Source organism: Oncorhynchus masou, chromosome 30 (assembly GCF_036934945.1).
Source record: "Oncorhynchus masou masou isolate Uvic2021 chromosome 30, UVic_Omas_1.1, whole genome shotgun sequence".
Taxonomy (NCBI): Eukaryota; Metazoa; Chordata; class Actinopteri; order Salmoniformes; family Salmonidae; genus Oncorhynchus; species Oncorhynchus masou.
Window position 1 is genome coordinate 56,938,728 of NC_088241.1, and position 21,169 is coordinate 56,959,896.

Here is a 21,169-nt window from a genome sequence, read left to right on the forward strand (position 1 = left end):
ATTCGGCCCAGTGACTCATGTTGCAACAAGCAACACTTGTCGTTATTATGTATCCTGCCAAGATGTAATATGAGGAAATCCACTTGTAGGTGTAAAGTCGTCAGCAATGACAATTCTCAAAAAGACAAACAAATCACAAACAAATCAAGTTGTTCTGCATTGTTCTCAGTGCCCTTCCTTTCATCTATTTAAAATACCCCGAAAAGTCAAAGAGATGGCAAACGAATACAACACATGGACATTCTAATCGGAAAAAATGCCATTGTTTCAAAACTAGATGCCGTGGGCATAACATTTAGCCAGTCAATAGCTCTAGCACAATGTCTGCACTCCCTACTGGCAAAATGAAAGTCAATGGGCAGTCAGAGGAGGCTCTATTCTTGCTGCGTGCGGCCATGTGCCTCGGCTCTTATCTCAAAGGCACTGAGCAGAGCTATGGTAGCTGATTTAGAAGACACAAAAAGGCTCAAAACAATGCAACACTGTTTGTCGAGCATGCAATGGCTATTAGTGGGGTCAGTTCAAATCAAATTGTATTTGTCGCATGCGCCGAATACAACAGGTGTCATTACAGTGAAATGCTTACTTACGAGCCCTTAACCAACAATGCAGTTTTAAGAAAAATAACACATCTAACATATCTAATACAACCACATGCTTTCACTGTCAATTTTATAGGATACTGTTAAGGGTTAAGTTTTTCTGACTGAAATCCGTCATCACCATCAGTACCTCATGTCCACCCACCTAACCACAACTGCTACTCTGCAATCAGCACTAGACTGTACTAAACAGCAGGAAAAGCTTTGGGCAACTCAACACAGACAAAGTCGTTACTGTGGAAAACCGTCATCACTGACAGCCAAGTGTCATTGCCGGCCAATCACAGACTTTTACAATTCTGCCACAACTTCCAACAAAGGTAAACTGGGATGATATTGCAAGTTCATCAATATTCATTTACAGTTGAGTGGACTAAACCTCCCTCTGTCATTGACCGTTATTCATTTGGCCCAGAGAAGCCAATTGAGTGGCAATACAACCATCAATCCTGTAGTTAATTGGCTGTAGTCCTATGGAGCAAAGAACATCTTAGCAGAGGAGGAACCTTATAGATCTGAGTTTCGGTTCTCCTGTGCTGTTTGGGTTCTCCTGCGACACACAACACTCCAGAGATAGATGAGCCCCACAGTGACAATCATTTATTAGGCTTCTCTCCTACATAGCACTACAAGTCGCTTCGGCAGATTATATGTTGGAGGTAATGATGTTTCGGTAATGTGGCTCACAGTATGCACTGCTCTTTACAGGGTGATTTATGAAGACAATGAGATTGCACGAGAATTGGGTTCAATCAGTATTTGTTTTCTTACCAATACTTTAGCTGCACCTGATTGAGCTTGCCCGGCACAATGGAACCAGTGGAATAGTCCCAAATGTGCACTACAAACCCCACCCACCTGGCACTCCAGACAGGCTCAAAGTATTTGGAAGAAAACAAAATACTATTTGAACCCGCAGGTCTGGATTGTACATTGTGGAGGGAGGTTTGGGCCTTAGGAATTGTGCCTGTCAATACAGGAGCATGAACAGGGTGGCATGAGCCAAAAGGATTTGTATTAGCTTTTTAGGAGGGCGTCAGATGTTGGCTAAATAGGTCAACCATCTGGCCGCAACGTTCACTCAACCATTTTATAGGGGCAACAAACAGCCAAAATCGAGAGATCAAATGTAAAAGTTTTGACCCATTATTATGTCTCATTTGAAGCTCTGTCAACATCATTTGGAGAAAGACAAAACAAAATCCCTTAGGGATGATCATGTGGTCAGTGCTGCACATTGCATTTAGTCCCATTTAACATCAGAACCATAAACGTCTGTGCTTTCGATCACGTCAGTACTACTTACTAAGTACTGATGGTAAATGCACTGCCTTGGTCCGTTAGCAGTACATTGGGGATGGCGTATGAGAAGAGCCGGATTAAGAAATCATAGGCCCGGGGCATGGATTTTTTTAGAGCCTAGTCTTATCGTAAAAACATGTCAATTAAATGTAAAAATGTATTACCTTTTAATGTGGCATGAACAAGACCATTATGTTTTTTTAATGTTTAATGACTGTGACAGGCTCATGTTTCACAGGTAGGCCTATGGGGTACCCCCACTATTTATTTTGCTGGGACTCCGTATCACCCCTGGTACACTTACATCTGTGCCCTAATTGGTTAACAGCTGTGATGTTTTTTCTCTCTTTTTTCTCCCTAACAAATCATGCACCCAACCAAGGCAGCAGGTTCGTGGAACCCACTTGGGCCCCCTGCCTCCTCCCCTCTCCCTGTCTGATGATCAGCAGAGCGGCAGTAGGCTATCTACTGTCATTAAAGGACCTTTATGTTTTTCAAGTTCTCAGCCTCTGTAAGCCTCTGGGTTAATATGGCCCTGCGTATGAGAAGCAAGGATTTACAGCAACCAAAGTTAACCTTGTGTTTGTTTCTTGATAGGACTTGGACAACAGCTCAAATGTATTTTTATTCATAATTTATTCATCCTGTATTCACACAGGTGATCCTATTGAGATTGAAATTATATTTTAGAAGGGAGAACTGTCCTAAATGCCACACTGCAAACTAGTTGCTGGGGGTAAGAGGAGTGTTATGGCAAAGGAATGCATTTAGAGTAGCCATAGAGATCACTGAGGGGGGTAACAGGGATGGGACAACTAGTAAGACTAGCACCCATCCTATGGACAGCAGCACAATAAACAACCAATCCCAAAGCTGTTTTTGTATCCTGGTTACATTGAAGGAAAAGGAGTCCCATAAACTCAATGCAACATGAGAAGGATTTAGTTGCTAACTTGCTATCCAGTTATGTTCAAATTAGGGATAACTCATAACAGCTACTGTATGTATGATGAAGTTGTTGTTGCATGTGTGGGTGTGGGGGGGTTTATAAATAGCCACATTCATGTTTTCCCATGATGTTTGGGATTTGATAACAGGGTAAGACTGGTAGGCGTGGTGCTTCTAAACACAGACTGTAACAACCAAGACGTGGTTCAAATCACACCAGAGGATTCTGGACCGATTCTGGGGAGTGGATGTGTATTTTGGGTGGCCACCACTCTGTATTCTTAGCTTCATGTTAGCCATAATGAAGAAACAGAAGCCATTCAATCCTGTCTCAGTACCACCACAGCATTTATATACAAGTCAACCATGTAGTTGTTGTACTTGTGTGAAGGGTAGGTAAATAAACTAGCATTAGCAACTAAACCTGAAGCTAATGTAGCATTATCCACTAACTAGCATTAGCAGAAACAAATATTTACTTATTCAGGCCCTGAAAACCTGACAAGTGCTAGATGACACACAAAGGTATTCAATGGATGGTGAATGAGAAAGATTTATTAGGCTTGTATTTGGATTAGATTATGAAATTGCCTGCTTTTAAGTTCAGCAGCATTAACATACTCATATTTGAAACCACTTTTCAGGATACCTCATCAGTGAACAACTGACAGAATTTTCTAAAGCCTCCAGAGGTAATATGAAATTTTAAAATGTTAATTAAAATCAAACCAAACTGCCTTGAAACGTAAAATAAAATGCCACTTTGACAATAAAAAAACCTCTGCAGACTAACATTTCATTCAATGTGACGCTCCTGCTACACAGAAACCAACCAAAATAAACTGTATTTCTCATTATTTCAATTCACAAGATAAAATTAACGCGAGCGTCAGCCATCGAGAACTGAACCTCTGCGATTCTTGAGCTTGGCGCTGTCGACGCAATGAGAGCAAAACAGCAGCTTTCATTGATTTCAATGCTGGACGCCCGATGCCTGTAGTGCTGCAGGGCCTTGAGAATCACTCTTCACTGATTTCTCTTCTAAGCAGCCGAAGGCAACACAGACGCCATACCAGAGTCTATGATATGGTCCTTATATGAACCAGCACTTCACTGACCTAAAGGGGCCTGATAAAAACCTCTCCCCACTCCCTCCCTCCTTTCTATCTTCCTCCCTCCTCTCCATCCAAGTTTCCTTTAGTTCCTTACCTCCCTGTCAGGTGAGCCTTGTGAGAAGGCTGGCTAATAACAGAACCACACAAAGGTTTCAGATTGCCCTCCTCGCTCTCTGATGTGTTAGCTAATGATGGAGGTAGATGTAGCTATGCTAATACCCTCCGGGTGGTTTCCCAGTGGAATAACGCGATCATGCAGTCAGGAGTTCAAATCAAATCAAACTTTATTTCTTACATGCGCCGAATACAAAATGTCACCTTTCACCTTACCGTGAAATGCTTATTTACAAGCCATTAACAAACAGTGCAGTTCAAGAAGAGTTAAAGTAACACAATAAAATAACAATACTGTGGAAATATACAGGGGGTACCGGTACCGAGTCAATGTGCGGGGGTACAGGTTAGTCAAGGAAATATGTACATGTAGGTAGGGGTGAAGTGACTATGCATATATAATAAACAGTGAGTAGCAGCAGTGTAATTTGAGGGGGGGTGCAATGTAAATAATACGGTGGCCCTGGGCAGTGAGTGGGGCTCGCTTACCTGGTTCAGCAGTGGGTCAATGTGCCTCTGGGACGACGGCGTCCGTAACACTCTCTTCCCCTAGAAGGACCTGTGTGCACTTAAATCAGATCACACAGGATAAGTGAGAGCACATACAGTATGGGGAAGGTTAAGAGTGTGTTGTATTTAAAGGGATACTACATCATTCTGGCAATTCATTTTGTGTCTCTGCGTTTTTATATCTGCTTGCAGTATGAAGGAAGTTGGAGGCAGTTTCGCGAGCCAATGCTAACTAGCGTTAGTGCAATGACTGGATGTCTACAGGTACGCTAGCGACCCAAGACCAGCGGTGCATATCAGCAGTTTAAAGCAGTGTCCTCTCCTTTCCTTTGCACTGATGTGAAAACACATAACAGCAGAAAGTAACTCCCTGGTAGGAATCCACCATGTGCATTCACCCACTCTATCTTATGTAGCTGATGGAGACGAGACGAAGAGGAAGACACATTATACTATTGAGATGCACCTGAGGTAACTGATGCACTTGAGATTTCTCACCTGATAGAAGTGTTGAATTCGTTTAGCAACACATTTGGTCTCAGCACACTCTTGATTGGAGGGATTGGACAAGATGTTCACTCGCACCGCTTACATGTTTTGTGTCATCTACATAAACTGATACAGGCCGTATGAAGCCCCCTCGTACACTTACCAGTACTGTAGTGTGTGCGTGTACTGTGTGTGTGTGTGTATACTGTAGTGTGTGTCATTATGAAAAAGGTAAACAGACATTCTGTTATTGTATTATTTCAATGCAATACAGAAGAGAGATTAGGAGTTGTTAAGAGAATGTAGGAGTCGATAGGAGTCGTAAAGAGAATATAGGAGTTGATAGGAGTCATTAAGAGAATATAAGAGTCGATATGAGTCATAAAGAGAATATAAGAGTCGATATGAGTCATAAAGAGAATATAGGAGTCGATAGGAGACAATAGGAGCCGATAAGAGAAGATAGGAGAAAGAGGAGCAAACACTGAGTGTTCAAAACATTAAGCAAACCTGCTCTTTCCAAGACAGACTGGTCAGGTGACTCCAGGTGAAAGCTATGATCCTTATTGATGTCACCTTTTAAATCCACTTCAATCAGTATAAATGAAGGGAAGAAGACATGTTAAAAATGATTTTTAAGCCTTGAGACAATTGAGACATGGATTTAAGTGACTTTGAACGGGGTATGGTAGTAGGTGCCAGGCACACTGGCTTGAGTGTGTCAAGAACTGTAACCATGCTGGGTTTTTCAAGCTCAACAGTTTCAAATTTGTATAAAGAATGGTCCCCCACCCAAAGAACATCCAGTCAACTTGACACAACTGTGGGAAGCATTGGAGTCAACAACATCGCTTTCAACAGCTGGTCAAGTCCACGCCCCGACGAATTGAAGCTGTTCTTTTTTTATTTATTCATTTATTTTTTGAACTTTTACCCCCTGATGTGGTGATATCCAATTGGTAGTTACAGTCTTGTCTCATCGCTCATCGGGAGAGCCGAAGGTTGAGAGCCATGCGTCCTCCGAAACAAGACCCTGCCAAGCATCACTGCTTCTTGACACACCCGGAAGCCAGCCGCACCAATGCGTCGGAGGAAACACCATCCAGTAGACAACTGAAGTCAGCTTGCTGGTGCTCAGCCCACCACAAGGAGTCTCTAAAGCGCAGAAGGAAATCCCGGCCGGCCAAACCCTCCCCTAACCTGGAAGACGCTGGGCCAATTGTGTATCGCCTGATGGTTCTCCTGGTCACGACTGGCTGTGACACCGCCTGGGATCGAACCTGGTTCTGTAGTGACACCTCAAACACTGTGATGCAGTGCCTTAGACCAGTTTGCCACTCAGGAGGCCCAAATTGAGGTTGTTCTGAGGGCAAAAGGGAGTGCAACTCAATATGTGGACGGTGTTCCTAATGTTTTGTACACTCAGTGTATATTGAGTGCTTATGTGGTGCAAACCTGTGATTTCGCTCAGTGACCAAAATACACCCTCTGATTCACACACTGGTCCAGCTTTCAGGCTCCACTTCCCAGCAGGCTTTCGTCACACACACACACACACACACACACACACACACACACACACACACACACACACACACACACACACACACACACACACACACACACACACACACACACACACACACACACACACACACACACACACACACACACACACACACACACACACACACACACACACACACACACACACTTTCCTCTCCTCCATTCCTCCACATTATGTAACATTGTAACAGACTCCCCACAGCAATACAAACAGGACACCCACACCCAGATAAGGTCAGGGGTTTGATGAGGTAACACAAGGATAGCAAGAGGAAGGAGGGGTAACCATGGTGACCAAGGGGTATAGAGAACGTGACCTCACGAAGCATACATTACTGATCTGCTCCTGTGTCTTTCTCAGTCTCTGCAGCTCTGGCGTGTCCGATACAATGCTGAAGCCTCTGCCTTTGCTATCCTCAAAGTCCTTTTTGTATTTCACCTGAAACAAGAGACAGGGATGAGGTTTGAAAACAGTACTTATTTGTAAACTTTGCCATCTGAAAATGCTGCCTTTCGACAGTGATTCTTAACTTCAGCACAATAGTCTGGCAAGTGTTGTGATGGGAAAGTGGAGAGCCTACTGTTCTGAAGTGAAGATACCGGGGTAAAAAGAGCTTAGTCTAAAAAAAAATACATGTTTTGTTTGGAAATAAACTGGTCAATTTAAGTTTGTTCTTGGTTCCATTTATTCTCTGAAAAAAAAACAGAAGATAAAGGGGGTGAATTGAAAGTGGCAGTTGTTTTGCAGCTCCTTTTATCACTGAAGAGCAAGACAACAATTCCAACAAAGTTATTATTGATTCAAAGCCTTTCATGTTGTAGAAACCCACATGCTATAGAATAGTTTTCTGTAGGGAACATATTAAACACAAATTAGACCAATCTTCATCCTTGACTAGCCTATTGGAGTTTCAAGAGCTTTAATTCTCCAACACTTTGAAGTCTCACATAAGCTCTGACATAAAGTTTTAATGTTCACACCTGATCGTTATCTTAATGTGCAGAATAATTATACTTTGTCAAGGGCACACTAGGAATCATTTATACATCACTAGACTGCTATATAGGATTGTAAAGAAACTTAACATTATTATATAGCCTCAATTCAATTCACTATAACTTTTTTGTCCCCAAAGGGCAATTTGGGTGTGGTGCAGGACACATGAAAACATTTGACATACACTCCCCTACGTATATATTTTGACAGTGAAGCTAAAACTTTTATTTTGCTCTAACGGCAGCATTTTGGATGTGAGATCAAATGATTTCTATGAAGTGACAGTACATAATGTCACCTTTTATTTGAGGGTATTTTCATACATATCTGTTTAACCATTTAGAAATTAAAGCATTTTATCTATCTAGTCCTCCCATTTGAAGGTGTCACGAATATTTGGACACACTCACTTATAGTGTATTACATTTAGTCAAAAGTTTAGTATTTGGTCCCATATTCCTAGCACACAATGACTACTCTACAAACTTGTTGGCTGCATTTGTAGTTTGTTTTGGTTGTGTTTCGGGTTAGGTTGTGCACAATATAAATTAATGGTAAATAATGTATTATGTCATTTTGGAGGAATTGTTATTGTAAATAACAATAGAATATGTTTCTGAACACTTCTACATTAATGTGGATGCTACCCTGGTTACGTATAATCATGAATAAAATCATGAATAATCATGAGTGAGAAAGTTATAGAGCAATAAATATCATACCCCCCAAAAATGCTAACCTCCTCTGTTATTGGTAAGGGTGAAAGGTTAGCATGTTTTGGGGGCACGATATTTGTGCATCTGTAACTTTCTCACGGATTTCACCCCAAAGTAGCCTATCATTGGCGATATTCTGTCCTTCAGTATTAATAGTCTTTTATCCTGGGGCTTTGCTACCGTTATGTAAGGCTCAACCAGGGAGTTATTACTCATATCATTAGCCTATCAAATTAGAGCTTGAAAAACACGGGCTGATAAATATGCCCGGCGTTCATGTCATGTCATTCTGACAGCACAAGGAAACAGCTGGGACGAAGGGGCAGTTCGTTCCTCTGAGATTTCACACATAGCAGGGCTGGAACAAAAGTCTGCATACCGACTACCAGGAGCTAGAAGCTCACATAAATACGGTCTATGTTACACATCATATGAATGAAATACGTTGTCAGGTCCTCTCATAAGATTAAATTACCTTTATTGGTCAATTGCACCCAAGGTCCAAACGAAATTTGACTTCTGTTTTTAACCCAACCTCTCACATACACATACAGGTTTTGGAGAGGTGCGGGAGCTGCCACGCACTGGGAGCTGTTGCTGTGGGAGGTTAAGTGCCTTGCTCAAGGGCAAAATGTCATCTAGGAATTGATACCAGCAACCTTCTGGATGCCAGCTCACTTCCCGCCAGATTTGAACTGGCATCCCTCCAGTTGATGCCTCTAATCACTAGGCTACCTGCCACCCCCAGTCTTCTCAGCGCTTGCTTCTGCTGGGTGACTCACTGATACACACATTAAAATGTCACATGTACAGAACTCGTACATTGCGTAATACATCCATTATGCAGACATTTCAAAGTGTACCAGTGTGCTTTGATGGAAACAGATATATAGATATAGACACTAACAGGGCATCTCAGTTGGTGTGAAGAAGCTTGTGTCTATTGGGTAGTGATGAGAAATGCTCTGCTTTGCTCCCCTGTTACAGTCAGTAAGCACAGAGAGACAGAGAGAGCGAGAGAGGAATGTAGCAGACAGACAGACATACAGACAGACAGATAGACAGACAGACAGACAGACACACAGTGTAAGGCGTCTAGGTGTAGCAGGTAAGGCGCAGGACACAGAGATGAATAATTCACGTAACTTTACTCAAAACAACAAAATTCCAAGAAGGAAAATAATCATGTTCACAAATACAGACTAACTTACAAATGAACAAACACGCACAAAACCATGGGGGAGCCAGAGGGTTGAATAAGGAACATATAATTATGGGAATGGAAACCAGGTGTGTACAATGAAAAGTGGATCGGTGGCGGCTAGAAAACCTGTGACGTCGACCACCAAACACTGCCCGAACAAGGAGAGGGACCAACTTCGATGGAAGTCGTGACAGACAGACAGACAGAGGGAGAGAAAAGTTGTGGAGTAAAGTCAAATCAAATCAAATCAAATTTATTTATATAGCCCTTGGTAATCAGCTGATATCTCAAAGTGCTGTACAGAAACCCAGCCTAAAACCCCAAACAGCAAGCAATGCAGGTGTAGAAGCACCTTTTACCTTTTGAAGGTAATCAAAAATATAAATTAGTAGAGTACAGATACCCCAAAAAACGACTTAAATTGTTTAAATTCAGTACTTAACAGGACTGCAAACATTCCATAACAAAGCCATCACTTACAGAGAGATGAAGCTATTTGGCCCTAAACAGACCACTGTGAATGACCCAAAATTAAGGAAAGCTATGCACAGATTCTGTGAGGATAGCCTTGCTATTGAGAGAGGCCACCGTAGGCAGACCTGGATCTCAAGAGAAGACAGGCTATGTGCACACTGCCCACAAAATGAGGTGGAAACTGAGCTGCACTTCCTAACCTCCTGCCAAATGTATGACCATATCAGAGACACAAACTCAGTCAAGTACAGGAGGGTAACAACAACTGAGTTACACCAGGAACACACAATCCCTCCATCAGTGCTCAGATTGTCCGCAATAGACTGAGAGGCTGGACTGAGGGCTTGTAGGCCTGTTGTAAGGCAGGTCCTCACCAGACATTACTGGCAACAACGTCGCCTATGGGCACAATCCCACCGTCGCTGGACTAGACAGGACTGGCAAAAAGTGCTCTTCACTGACGTGTCATGGTTTTGTCTCACCAGAGGTGATGGTCGGATTCGTGTTTATCATCGAAGGAATTACACCGCGTTACACTGAGGCCTGTACTCTGGAGCAGGATCAATTTGGAGGTGGAGGGTCCGTCATGGTCTGGGGTGGTGTGTCACAGCATCATCGGACTGAGCTTGTTGTCATTGCAGGCAATCTCAACGCTGTGCGTTACAAGGAAGACATCCTCCTCCCTCATGTGGTACCCTTTCTGCAGGCTCATCCTGACATGACCCCCCAGCATGACAATGCTACCAGCCATACTGCTTGTTCTGTGCGTGATTTCCTGCAAGACAGGAATATCAGTGTTCTGCCATGGCCAGCGAAGAACCCGGATCTCAATCCAATTGAGCACATCTGGGTGGGACCTGTTGGATTGGAGGGTGAGGGTTAGGGCCATTCCCCCCAGAAATGTCCAGGAACTTGCAGGTGCCTTGGTGGAAGAGTGGGGTAACATCGCACAGCAAGCACTAGCAAATCTGGTGCAGTCCATGAGGAGGAGATGCACTGCAGTACTTAATGCAGCTGGTGGCCACACCAGATACTGACTGTTACTTTTGATTTTGATCCCACTTTGTTCAGTGACACATTATTCCATTTATGTTAGTCACATGTCTGTGGAATGTGTTCCGTTTATGTCTCAATTGTTGAATCTTGATATGTTCATACAAATATTTACACGTTAAGTTTGATGAAAATAAACACAGTTGACAGTGAGAGGAAATTATTTTTTTTTGCTAGTTTATTTCCTTTAGATTACACAAACCCATAAATAATTAATTATTGGGTGAAATACCACAGTGTGCCATCACAATAGCAAGATTTGTGACCTGTTGCCACAATAAAAGGGCAAACAGTGAAGAACAACCCCATTGTAAATACAACCCATATTTATGTTTATTTATTTTCCCTTTTGTACTTCAACTATTTGCACATTGTTACAACACTGCATATAGATATAATATGACATTTGAAATGGAACTGTTGTGAGTATAATGTTTACTGTTAATTTTATATTGTTTATTTCACTTTTGTTTATTATCAATTTCACTTGCTTTGGCAATGTAAAAATATGCTACCCATGTCAATAAAGCCCTGAATTGAATTGAATTGAGAGAGAGGGAGGGAGGAAGAGAGAAAGAGAGAGGGAGGGAGGAAGAGAGAATGAGAGAAAGAGAGAGAGGAAGAGAGAAAGAGAGAGAGGGAGGGAGGAAAAGAGAAAGAGAGGGAGGGAGGAAGAGAGAGAGGGAGGGAGAATGAGAGAGAGGGAGGGAGAAAGAGAGAGAGAGGGAGGGAGGAAGAGAGAATGAGAGAAAGAGAGAGAGGAAGAGAGAGAGAGAGAGGGAGGGAGGAAGAAAGAGAGGGAGGGAGGAAGAGAGAGAGGGAGGGAGAATGAGAGAGAGGGAGGGAGAATGAGAGAGAGGGAGGGAGAAAGAGAGAAAGAGAGAGAGGGAGGGAGGAAGAGAGAAAGAGGCCGTTATTACCCGACACTGGCCGGTAAATGCCAATGTTGGGTAATATTGGTCCCTTTTATTACTGCAACTGTGGACAGCACCGATAGAGACAGCAATAACAAACAAAGACATGGCTGCTGCTCTCCACAGAGGATGCTGCTTTCCACAGAGGATGCTGCTCTCCACAGAGGATGCTGTTTTACACTGTGGATGCTGCTCTCCACAGAGGATGCTGTTTTACACTGTGGATGCTGCTCTCCACTGAGGATGCTTCTCTCCACAGAAGATGCTGTTTTACACTGAGGATGCTGCTCTCCACTGAGGATTCTGCTTTTCCACTGAGGACTGTGGATGCAGAGGATGCTGCTCTCCACTGAGGATGCTTCTCTCCACAGAGGATGCTGTTTTACACTGAGGATGCTGCTCTCCACTGAGGATGCTTCTCTCCACTGAGGATGCTTCTCTCCACTGAGGATGCTGCTCTCCACTGAGGATGCTGCTCTCCACTGAGGATGCTTCTCTCCACTCCACAGAGGATGCTTCTCTCCACAGAGGATGCTTCTCTCCACAGAGGATGCTTCTCTCCACAGAGGATGCTTCTCTCCACAGAGGATGCTGCTCTCCACTGAGGATGCTTCTCTCCACTGAGGATGCTTCTCTCCACTGAGGATGCTGTTTTACACACGGTTGGTTTTATGGACTGATGTATGCAAAGAATTGTGGGATGTTTTTAGAGGGGTGAATGGCTACCTCACATGGTTTCTCTGACTCCTAGCATTTCAGATCGTCTGGTCACACAGAGTGGTCTACACAGCCATTGTGGGGGGTGCTTGGCCGCCAGACAATATGAGCAGGGGCAAATATGAGAACAGTGACTGTGTCAGGGTCACTCATCCAGCTAGGGGACAGAGAGGGAGTATTGTCCTCGGCCAGTTAACGGACAAAAGCTGAAAGTGCATCAGGCACGATGCCAGGACAGTGTCCCCTCTCTCACATGGAGAGAGAAAAGAACGTATTTAACAGACACACTCATAGGACAAAGCACACATGAAGATGAATTAATGACAGATGAAAATTCAACGTGCAAGAGCTAGTTCTGAAAGTGAGAGACTGGAGTGACTGATAGACATCTGTATTTCACGTACTAGTGTGTGTGTGTGTGTGTGTGTGTATGTGTGAGTGTGTGATGCCCCTCTCCCTGGTCTGTGACATAGCTTGACTCCTTTAGGAAACGACTTAGTGGATCTCTCTCTCTCTCTCTGTGTGTGTGTGTGAGTCCTTCTGTCCCTCCCCTCCAGTAAGCCAATAAATAAATCAAATCGTATTTGTCACACACAACAAAAAAAACAGGCCAAACCGTGATTTAAAAAAATAAATAATAATTTTAACTTTATTTAACTAGGCAAGTCAGTTAAGAACAAATTCTTATTTTCAATGACGGCCTAGGAACAGTGGGTTAACCGCCTTGTTCAGGGGCAGAATGACAGATTTGTACCTTGTCAGCTTGGGGATTTGAACTTGCAACCTTTTGGTTACTAGCTCAACGCTCTAACCACTAGGCTACCCTGCCGCGCCATGATTATTGTAATTAACCAATAATGCATTTTTAAGAAAAATAAGGGTTAAGAAAATATTCACCAAATAAAGTTGAAAAAGTTAAACAATAAAATAACAATAACGAGGCTATATATACATCAGTACCGGTATTGAGTAAATGTGCAGAGGTACAGGTTAATTGAGGTAATTTAGGTCATTTGTACACTACCGTTCAAAAGTTTGGGGTGACTTTGAAATGTCCTTGTTTTTGAAAGAAAATCTACATTTTTGTCCATTAAAATAATATTGAATTGATCAGAAATACACTGTAGACATTGTTAATGTTGTAAATGACTATTGTAGCTGGAAACGGCTTTTTATGGAATATCTACATAGGGGTACAGAGGCCCATTATCAGCAACCATCACTCCTGTGTTCCAATGGCACGTTGTGTTAGCTAATCCAAGTTTATCATTTTATAAGGCTAATTGATCATTAGAAACCCTTTTGAAATTATGTTAGCACAGCTGAAAATTGTTTTTCTGCTTAAAGAAGCAATAAAACTCTCCTTCTGTCGACAAGTTGAGTATCTCGAGCATCCGCATTTGTGGGTAGGATTACAGGCTCAAAATGGCCAGAAACAAATGACTTTCTTCTGAAACTCGTCGGTCTATTTTTGTTCTGAGAAATGAAGGTTATTCCATGCGCAAAGGTTTCTTGGCAAATCTTCAGGTTTCTTGGCAATTTCTCTCATGGAATAGCCTTCATTTCTCAGAACAAAAATAGACCGACGAGTTTTAGAATCCGTTTTTTTTTGTTGCTTCTGGCCATTTTGAGCCTGTAATCGAACCCACAAATGCTGATGCTCCAGATACTCAACTAGTCTAAAGAAGGCCAGTTTTGGAACACAGGAGTGATGGTTGCTGATAATGGGCCTCTGTACACCTATGTAGATATTCCTTCTTTTTTTCTAATCTGCCGTTTCCAGCTACAATAGTCATTTACAACATTAACAAGGTCTACACTGTATTTCTGATTAATTTGATGTTATTTTAATTGACCAAAAATGTGTTTTTCTTTCAAAAACAAGGACATTTCTAAATGACCCCAAACTTTTGAATGGTAGTGTACATGTACAGTAAGAAGTGTTAAAGTGACTATGCATAGATAATAACAGCAAGTAGCAGCAGCGTCAAATAAATGCAAATAGTCCGGGCAGCCATTTGATGAACTGGGGGGGTAGAAGCTGTTAAGGAGCCTTTTGGACCTAGACTTGGTGCTCCAGCACCGCTTTCCATGCGATAGCAGAGAGAACAGTCTATGACTAGGGTGGCTGAAGTCTGTGGCAATTTTTAGGGCCTTCTTCTGACACCGCCTGGTATAGAGGTCATGGATGGCAGGAAGCTTGGCCTCAGTGATGCACCACAGGACAGGCTGTTTTGGTGAATTTTTTCAGCTATCAGTCACACCCAGAGAGCCTATCTTATTTCAGGCTAAAAGCTAACAGTTAGCTAACGGTCACACCCAGCGACCCCGGCTTATTTCAGGCTAAACGCTAACAGTCAGCTAACGGTCACACCCAAAGAGCCCAGCTTATTTCAGGCTTAACGCTAACAGTTCAGCTAACGGTCACACCCAAAGAGCCCAGCTTATTTCAGGCTTAAAGCTAACAGTCAGCTAACGGTCACACCCAGAAAGCCCAGTTTATTTCAGGCTAAAAGCTAACAGTCAGCTAACGGTCACACCCAAAGAGCCCATCTTATTTCAGGCTTAAAGCTAACAGTCAGATAACGATCACACCCAGAGAGCCCAGTTTATTTCAGGCTAAAAGCTAACAGTCAGCTAACGGTCACACCCAAAGAGCCCAGCTTATTTCAGGCTTAAAGCTAACAGTCAGCTAACGGTCACACCCAGAGAACCTATCTTATTTCAGGCTAAAAGCTAACAGTCAGCTAACGGAGACACCTAGAGAGTCCAGCTTAGAGGGAGTGAGTGCTGTATGACTGTCCCCCTGACATAGAAGACAATGTCCTCTATACTACATAATCTCCCAACCCTCCCTTAATGGGCTGTCTGATGTTCTAATGTAGGCCCAAGATACAGCAAATATTATACCACATTTTGTTACCAAATGAAGGTTGAGAAAACCTATTGGTAGAAGATGATTGATTGTAGACGGTCTCTCACAATATTGTAGTGGGGATCCTGGTTCGAACCCCGGTGAGCCCTACGCACTTCGTGCTCCCTCTACTCTGTCTCCATACTCCTACTCCTATCCTGTCGTAATTCCGTTATCCTTTAAACAGAGAAAGAAACAGGTGTATCCAGCGACAAAGGTTGGCGTAGTTAGAAACGACATTAAAAGATTAGAATGTGATGTATAAGACTAGATGTGTATCAAGTATGCCCATCTATAGCTAGAAGCAGAAGGGTAAAAAGAGATACTCCTTTCTTCAACAACTTTTGATTTTCAACATGATCATCTCTCTTTACACTTTGGGGCCATGTAAATAGAGCCATACGTTACCCAGGGAAATCTGCAGCGGAGCCAGAGACCCTATTGGCCCCTCAGATGAGTTACCTCAAGCTTCAATGACCTCATTACTGACGTGCCGCTGCCATTGAGAATGTGCTCCGAAAAACAGGTCAAAGAATGAATTGCTTGTGTGCGAAGCAGAGACAAGGTGTTATTTTCCCATCCACACAGTGTGTGTATGTGTGTGTGTGCACAGCACATTGTAAACCCTGATCCACTGATAAAGTTGGATGAATGTTGACATACAGTGAAGGGGCTGTGTATGGCTCAGATGCATGGTAATTGCAACGTCAGGATTGTGGGTTAGATTCCCTCTGGGCCACCTATACGAAAATGTATGCAGGCACTATAAGACGCTTAGGATAAAAGCCTCTGCTAAATGACACATATTAGTAAAACAGTAAAATGTATGCTCCCAGGTTATTTAATTGACACAATGTTTCGACCCGTTGGTCTTCATCGGCATCCATTTAAGTGATAACTGTGTTGTGCCAATATATCCAATATATTCTCCAAGCACCGGCTTTGAGGGCATTATCACTTTTATACAACAGGTTACGTTGTTTGATGAATTTATTCAAACTATTTCGTCCTTCCACAGAATATAGTCCCGACACAAATCTAGGGTTGCTACCCAAGCCAGTCGTTTGTTCTAAATGTTCCCTTGCCATACTGGCTGGCATCGCTCTTATCCCTTGCTTGCTAGCTAGCCTACTACAGCTAACTTACAGTCATGTCAAAGTGCAGCCAGAATAACAACAGCAGTGCCACGTTCTGACCTTAGTTCTTTTGTTATGTCTTTGTTTTAAGTATGGTCAGGGCGTGAGTTGGGTGGGTTGTCTATGTTCTTTTTTCTATGATTTGGGATTTCTGTGTTTGGCCTGGTATGGTTCTCAATCAGAGGCAGCTGTCAAACGTTGCCCCTGATTGAGAACCATACTGAAGTAGCCTGGTTTCACTTTTGAGTTGTGGATGCTTATTTCCTGTTTTAGTGTTTTTGTCTTTCACCTTTCGGGACTGTTCGTTTGTTATTTATTGTTTTGTTCAGTGTTCTAGTACGTCATTAAAAGCTATGAACACTTACCACGCTGCGCATTGGTCCGATCTCTCCTACTCCTCCTCAGAGGAAGAAGACGAGCGTTACAAGTAGCTCCATTTGCTGTTTTCTAGTGACATTTATTTGGACACATCCATAACAATGATCTAATGATGCGTGATTTCACCTGGCATTGAAAATGTGCTCTCTCATCAGGACACTGTTGGTCGAGAGCTAGCCAACAACACAGCTAACACAATCACTTCAAACTGAAGCTGGAAAGACTGCAAACTGGCTACGCGTTTTGTTCTATATTTTTTCAATTGACATTTCTTTGTATATATCCATAACAATTATGCTGATTCATGATTTCGACTGGCTGAGAAACGCTGATTGCCTGTCTGTCTCGTCCCGATATGTTTATTACTATGGGACAGCTGGAGATCGAATTTGAATATTGAAACAATGTTGCAAATGTCGAAGAGACAGACAGCAAGGTTTATACAAATCTCTGCTGTTGAAAACTAAATGTTACTCTAAAAGAAATGTGAGATAACGTCTAGATGCTTTTTATAGTGGAGATCAAGTTTATAACTTGCCTGGCTGGGCTGATGAAACCGTGGATTCCTCAGTCAGATGGAACAGAGTAAATAGGCATTTTAACATCATAGATTTAGTTGGTGGTAACATGTGGAATAGACACCGGCTGGAATGTGGTTTTAACCAATCAGAATTCAGGATGAGAGCCACCCATTATATAAATCAATTATGAAAACCTAAGGGCCAAAACGTTGTATCAATAAAATCATATGGGAACATGAATAGCAGTGTGCAGCGTTTTCATTTGTATTTATATGTAATATATATGTAACTCCAGTACCTGCAAAATATTAGCTGGATGTGTGTGTTTTCTTCAGCTTTTGTACATATTAGTAACTAACAATCATCTGCAGCTATAGATTACATAATTTGATCAGCAGTTATGAATACATGAGCCCATAAGAGAGTGGGGAAATGAAAGCCGCTGATGATTAATAAAAGTGATACAATCCCTTAGTCTGTGTGAAGAGGATGATGAGAGTGCCTTGATGATTCTGACAGTCAGAAGACTAATCATTACAGAGGAATCGCTCAGAGCCTTGTTTGTGATCAGTGATGAAACTTAAAGGTGAATGAATAAATGTAAAGCTATCTATCTGTGGATCCAGGCACAGTGTATATGACTGTAGAATGAAAGATATACAGCTCTCTGTACACCAGAGATTCAGGGTAAAGCAAACCAAACAGATTCTGTGAGTGAGCTCTCCTCCTCTATGCAGCACTCCTACTCCTCACTCTCTTTGACGTTCCTGTCTCCTGCACTAGGCTGTGTGCTGCCCAGAGGCCCAGCATGTGGACACCCTGTGTGTGTGTGTGTGTGTGTGTGTGTGTGTGTGTGTGTGTGTGTGTGTGTGTGTGTGTGTGTGTGTGTGTGTGTGTGTGTGTGTGTGTGTGTGTGTGTGTGTGTGTGTGTGTGTCTCTGACAGATGGGCACTGGCTGCATGTCCCTGTACAGGTAATGTGGGCTCTGACTGCCAAATACAAGGAGGAAGGGAGGGATAACAAAGGAACAAAACATAGGTGTGGCTTTTCACTGGTGTGGCTACAGATGTAGGATCTATTTTGACCTATGTTGTCATAGCACAACAGGATTTGAATGTTTAGTGCATAATGTTTCTTAATCGGTGGTTAAATGTAGGCTACATGAAAAGTGAAATACTGTTAGTATAACTGTGTGTTAGTGTGGGTTTTCAGTGAATTTATGTAAATACCAAGCTACTCTGCAAGAACATTCTCAGGAACAAAAGAGTGATCAAATTAAGATCCTACACCTGTACATATTACACTTCTGTGTTGACAAAGTCTGGATCCTCATTCCTTCATTATTACACAATGTACCCAGCCCCTCAAAAGTGTTGTGCATTTGACGACATGTACCAAAATGCAGGGAGTCTCACCTGGCTCTGTAACTCACTCTGATGTCTCAGCCTCAGGTTCTCTGGGGTGTCAGTCACAATGGTGAAGGACTGCTTCGGGTAATGCCTGGAGTGAGAGAGAGAGTCATTGTATCATCATCATCATCATCATTAGTTTTTTACAGAAGTGGATCATACAGCCCTGAAAAATAAGAGCAACACCAAAAGCTGCTAAATGAAAAAAAAATGAATGCTCAGATAAGACTTTTCCTCACCTCTGCATAGATTATTCACTCTTATAATCTAATGGCAAAAAAATGGAGACAATTTAATGTTTACCGTCCTGATATTCAAGTAGGAAGTCACCGAATTGATTTCCAAGAGTTAAGGTACCATGTCTATTGAGTGCAAGGGTGTCTCTTACATTTTGGTTATTCACAATAATCTATAGCTTGTCAGACCAAGAAATGACAACAACTGAGTCCTATTGGCATATTGGCAACTTTTAGAAACAATTATCAAAAACCAAGCGCTGTTTTGAGAACAGGATGGGAATGGAACGTAATAGGTGCCGATGAAACTTCCTAAAACAATGCCCTATTGAAAAGGACTAAACAAAACCTCAGGAAAGTTCAGCTATGACCCAATGACGTTTATCTCATAAAACAGACAGCATTGACAAAGGAGCCATTGAATGAATTGAACAACAGTGACAAACATATCCCTGTTTCCTGGGAAACACTATAGGTTCTTCCCACAACCTTTTGGTATGAATTATGGAAAGACAACTCAAGTAAGCAAACTACACACACACACGCACAAAATATCAGTCTTCTTGCACTTCAAGATTGCAAGTTTGGTTCATTAAAATGTTTTAGTTGGTCTATGTAAAGTGCAAATTGTTTGAATAAAGATTATTTTAAAACAAATGTATAATGCAAATGTAATGAGGAATCAAATCAAATCAAATTTATTTATATAGACCTTCGTACATCAGCTGATATCTCAAAGTGCTGTACAGAAACCCAGCCTAAAACCCCAAACAGCAAGCAATGCAGGTGTAGAAGCACGGTGGTTAGGAAAAACTCCCTAGAAAGGCCAAAACCTAGGAAGAAACCTAGAGAGAACCAGGCTATGTGGGGTGGCCAGTCCTCTTCTGGCTGTGCCGGGTAGAGATTATAACAGAACATGGCCAAGATGTTCAAATGTTCATAAATGACCAGCATGGTCGAATAATAATAAGGCAGAACAGTTGAAACTGGAGCAGCAGCACGGCCAGGTGGCTTTGTCAAGGAGTCATCATGTCAGGTAGTCCTGGGGCATGGTCCTAGGGCTCAGGTCCTCCGAGAGTGAGAAGGAGAGAATTAGAGAACGCACACTTAGATTCACACAGGACACCGAATTGGACAGGAGAAGTACTCCAGATAACAAACTGACCCAGCCCCCCGACACATAAACTACTGCAGCATAAATACTGGAGGCTGAGACAGGAGGGGTCAGGAGACACTGTGGCCCCATCCGAGGACACCCCCGGACAGGGCCAAACAGGAAGGATATAACCCCACCCACTTTGCCAAAGCACAGCCCCCACACCACTAGTGGGATATCTTCAACCACCAACTTACCATCCTGAGACAAAGCTGAGTATAGCACGCAAAGATCTCCGCCATGGCACAACCCAAGGGGGGGCGCCAACCCAGACAGGATGACCACATCAGTGAATCAACCCACTCAGGTGACGCACCCCTTCCAGGGACGGCATGAGAGAGCCCCAGTAAGCCAGTGACTCAGCCCCTGTAATAGGGTTAGAGGCAGAGAATCCCAGTGGAAAGAGGGGAACCGGCCAGGCAGAGACAGCAAGGGTGGTATAGCACTTTGAGATATCAGCTGATGTACGAAGGGCTATATAAATAAATTTGATTTGATTTGAAACACACAAGGGATAATGGGGAAGATGGGCGACACCCGGAGGGGGGTGAAGACAAGCACAAAGGCAGGCGAAACAGATCATGTGTAACGGTTTTCTTTACTTGAAGGAGAGGCGGACCAAAACGCAGCGTGGTTATATTGATTAATGTCTAATAAAAGAAAGATAAACACGAACACTACAAAACAATAAACGTGGA

General features: G+C 42.7%; 1 protein-coding gene across 1 annotated transcript in view; it reads right to left on the reverse strand.

Annotated features, from left to right (window-relative positions):
* Positions 1-21,169, reverse strand: part of LOC135522862 (LIM zinc-binding domain-containing Nebulette-like) — a 74,682-nt gene that overhangs the window by 34,685 nt on the left and 18,828 nt on the right. Inside the window, exons 3-4 of the mRNA XM_064949499.1 lie at positions 19,086-19,170; positions 6,978-7,085 (exon numbers count right to left, since the gene is read on the reverse strand). Coding sequence (XP_064805571.1) covers positions 6,978-7,085; positions 19,086-19,170 — 193 coding nt within the window. The remainder of the gene's footprint in view (positions 1-6,977; positions 7,086-19,085; positions 19,171-21,169) is intronic.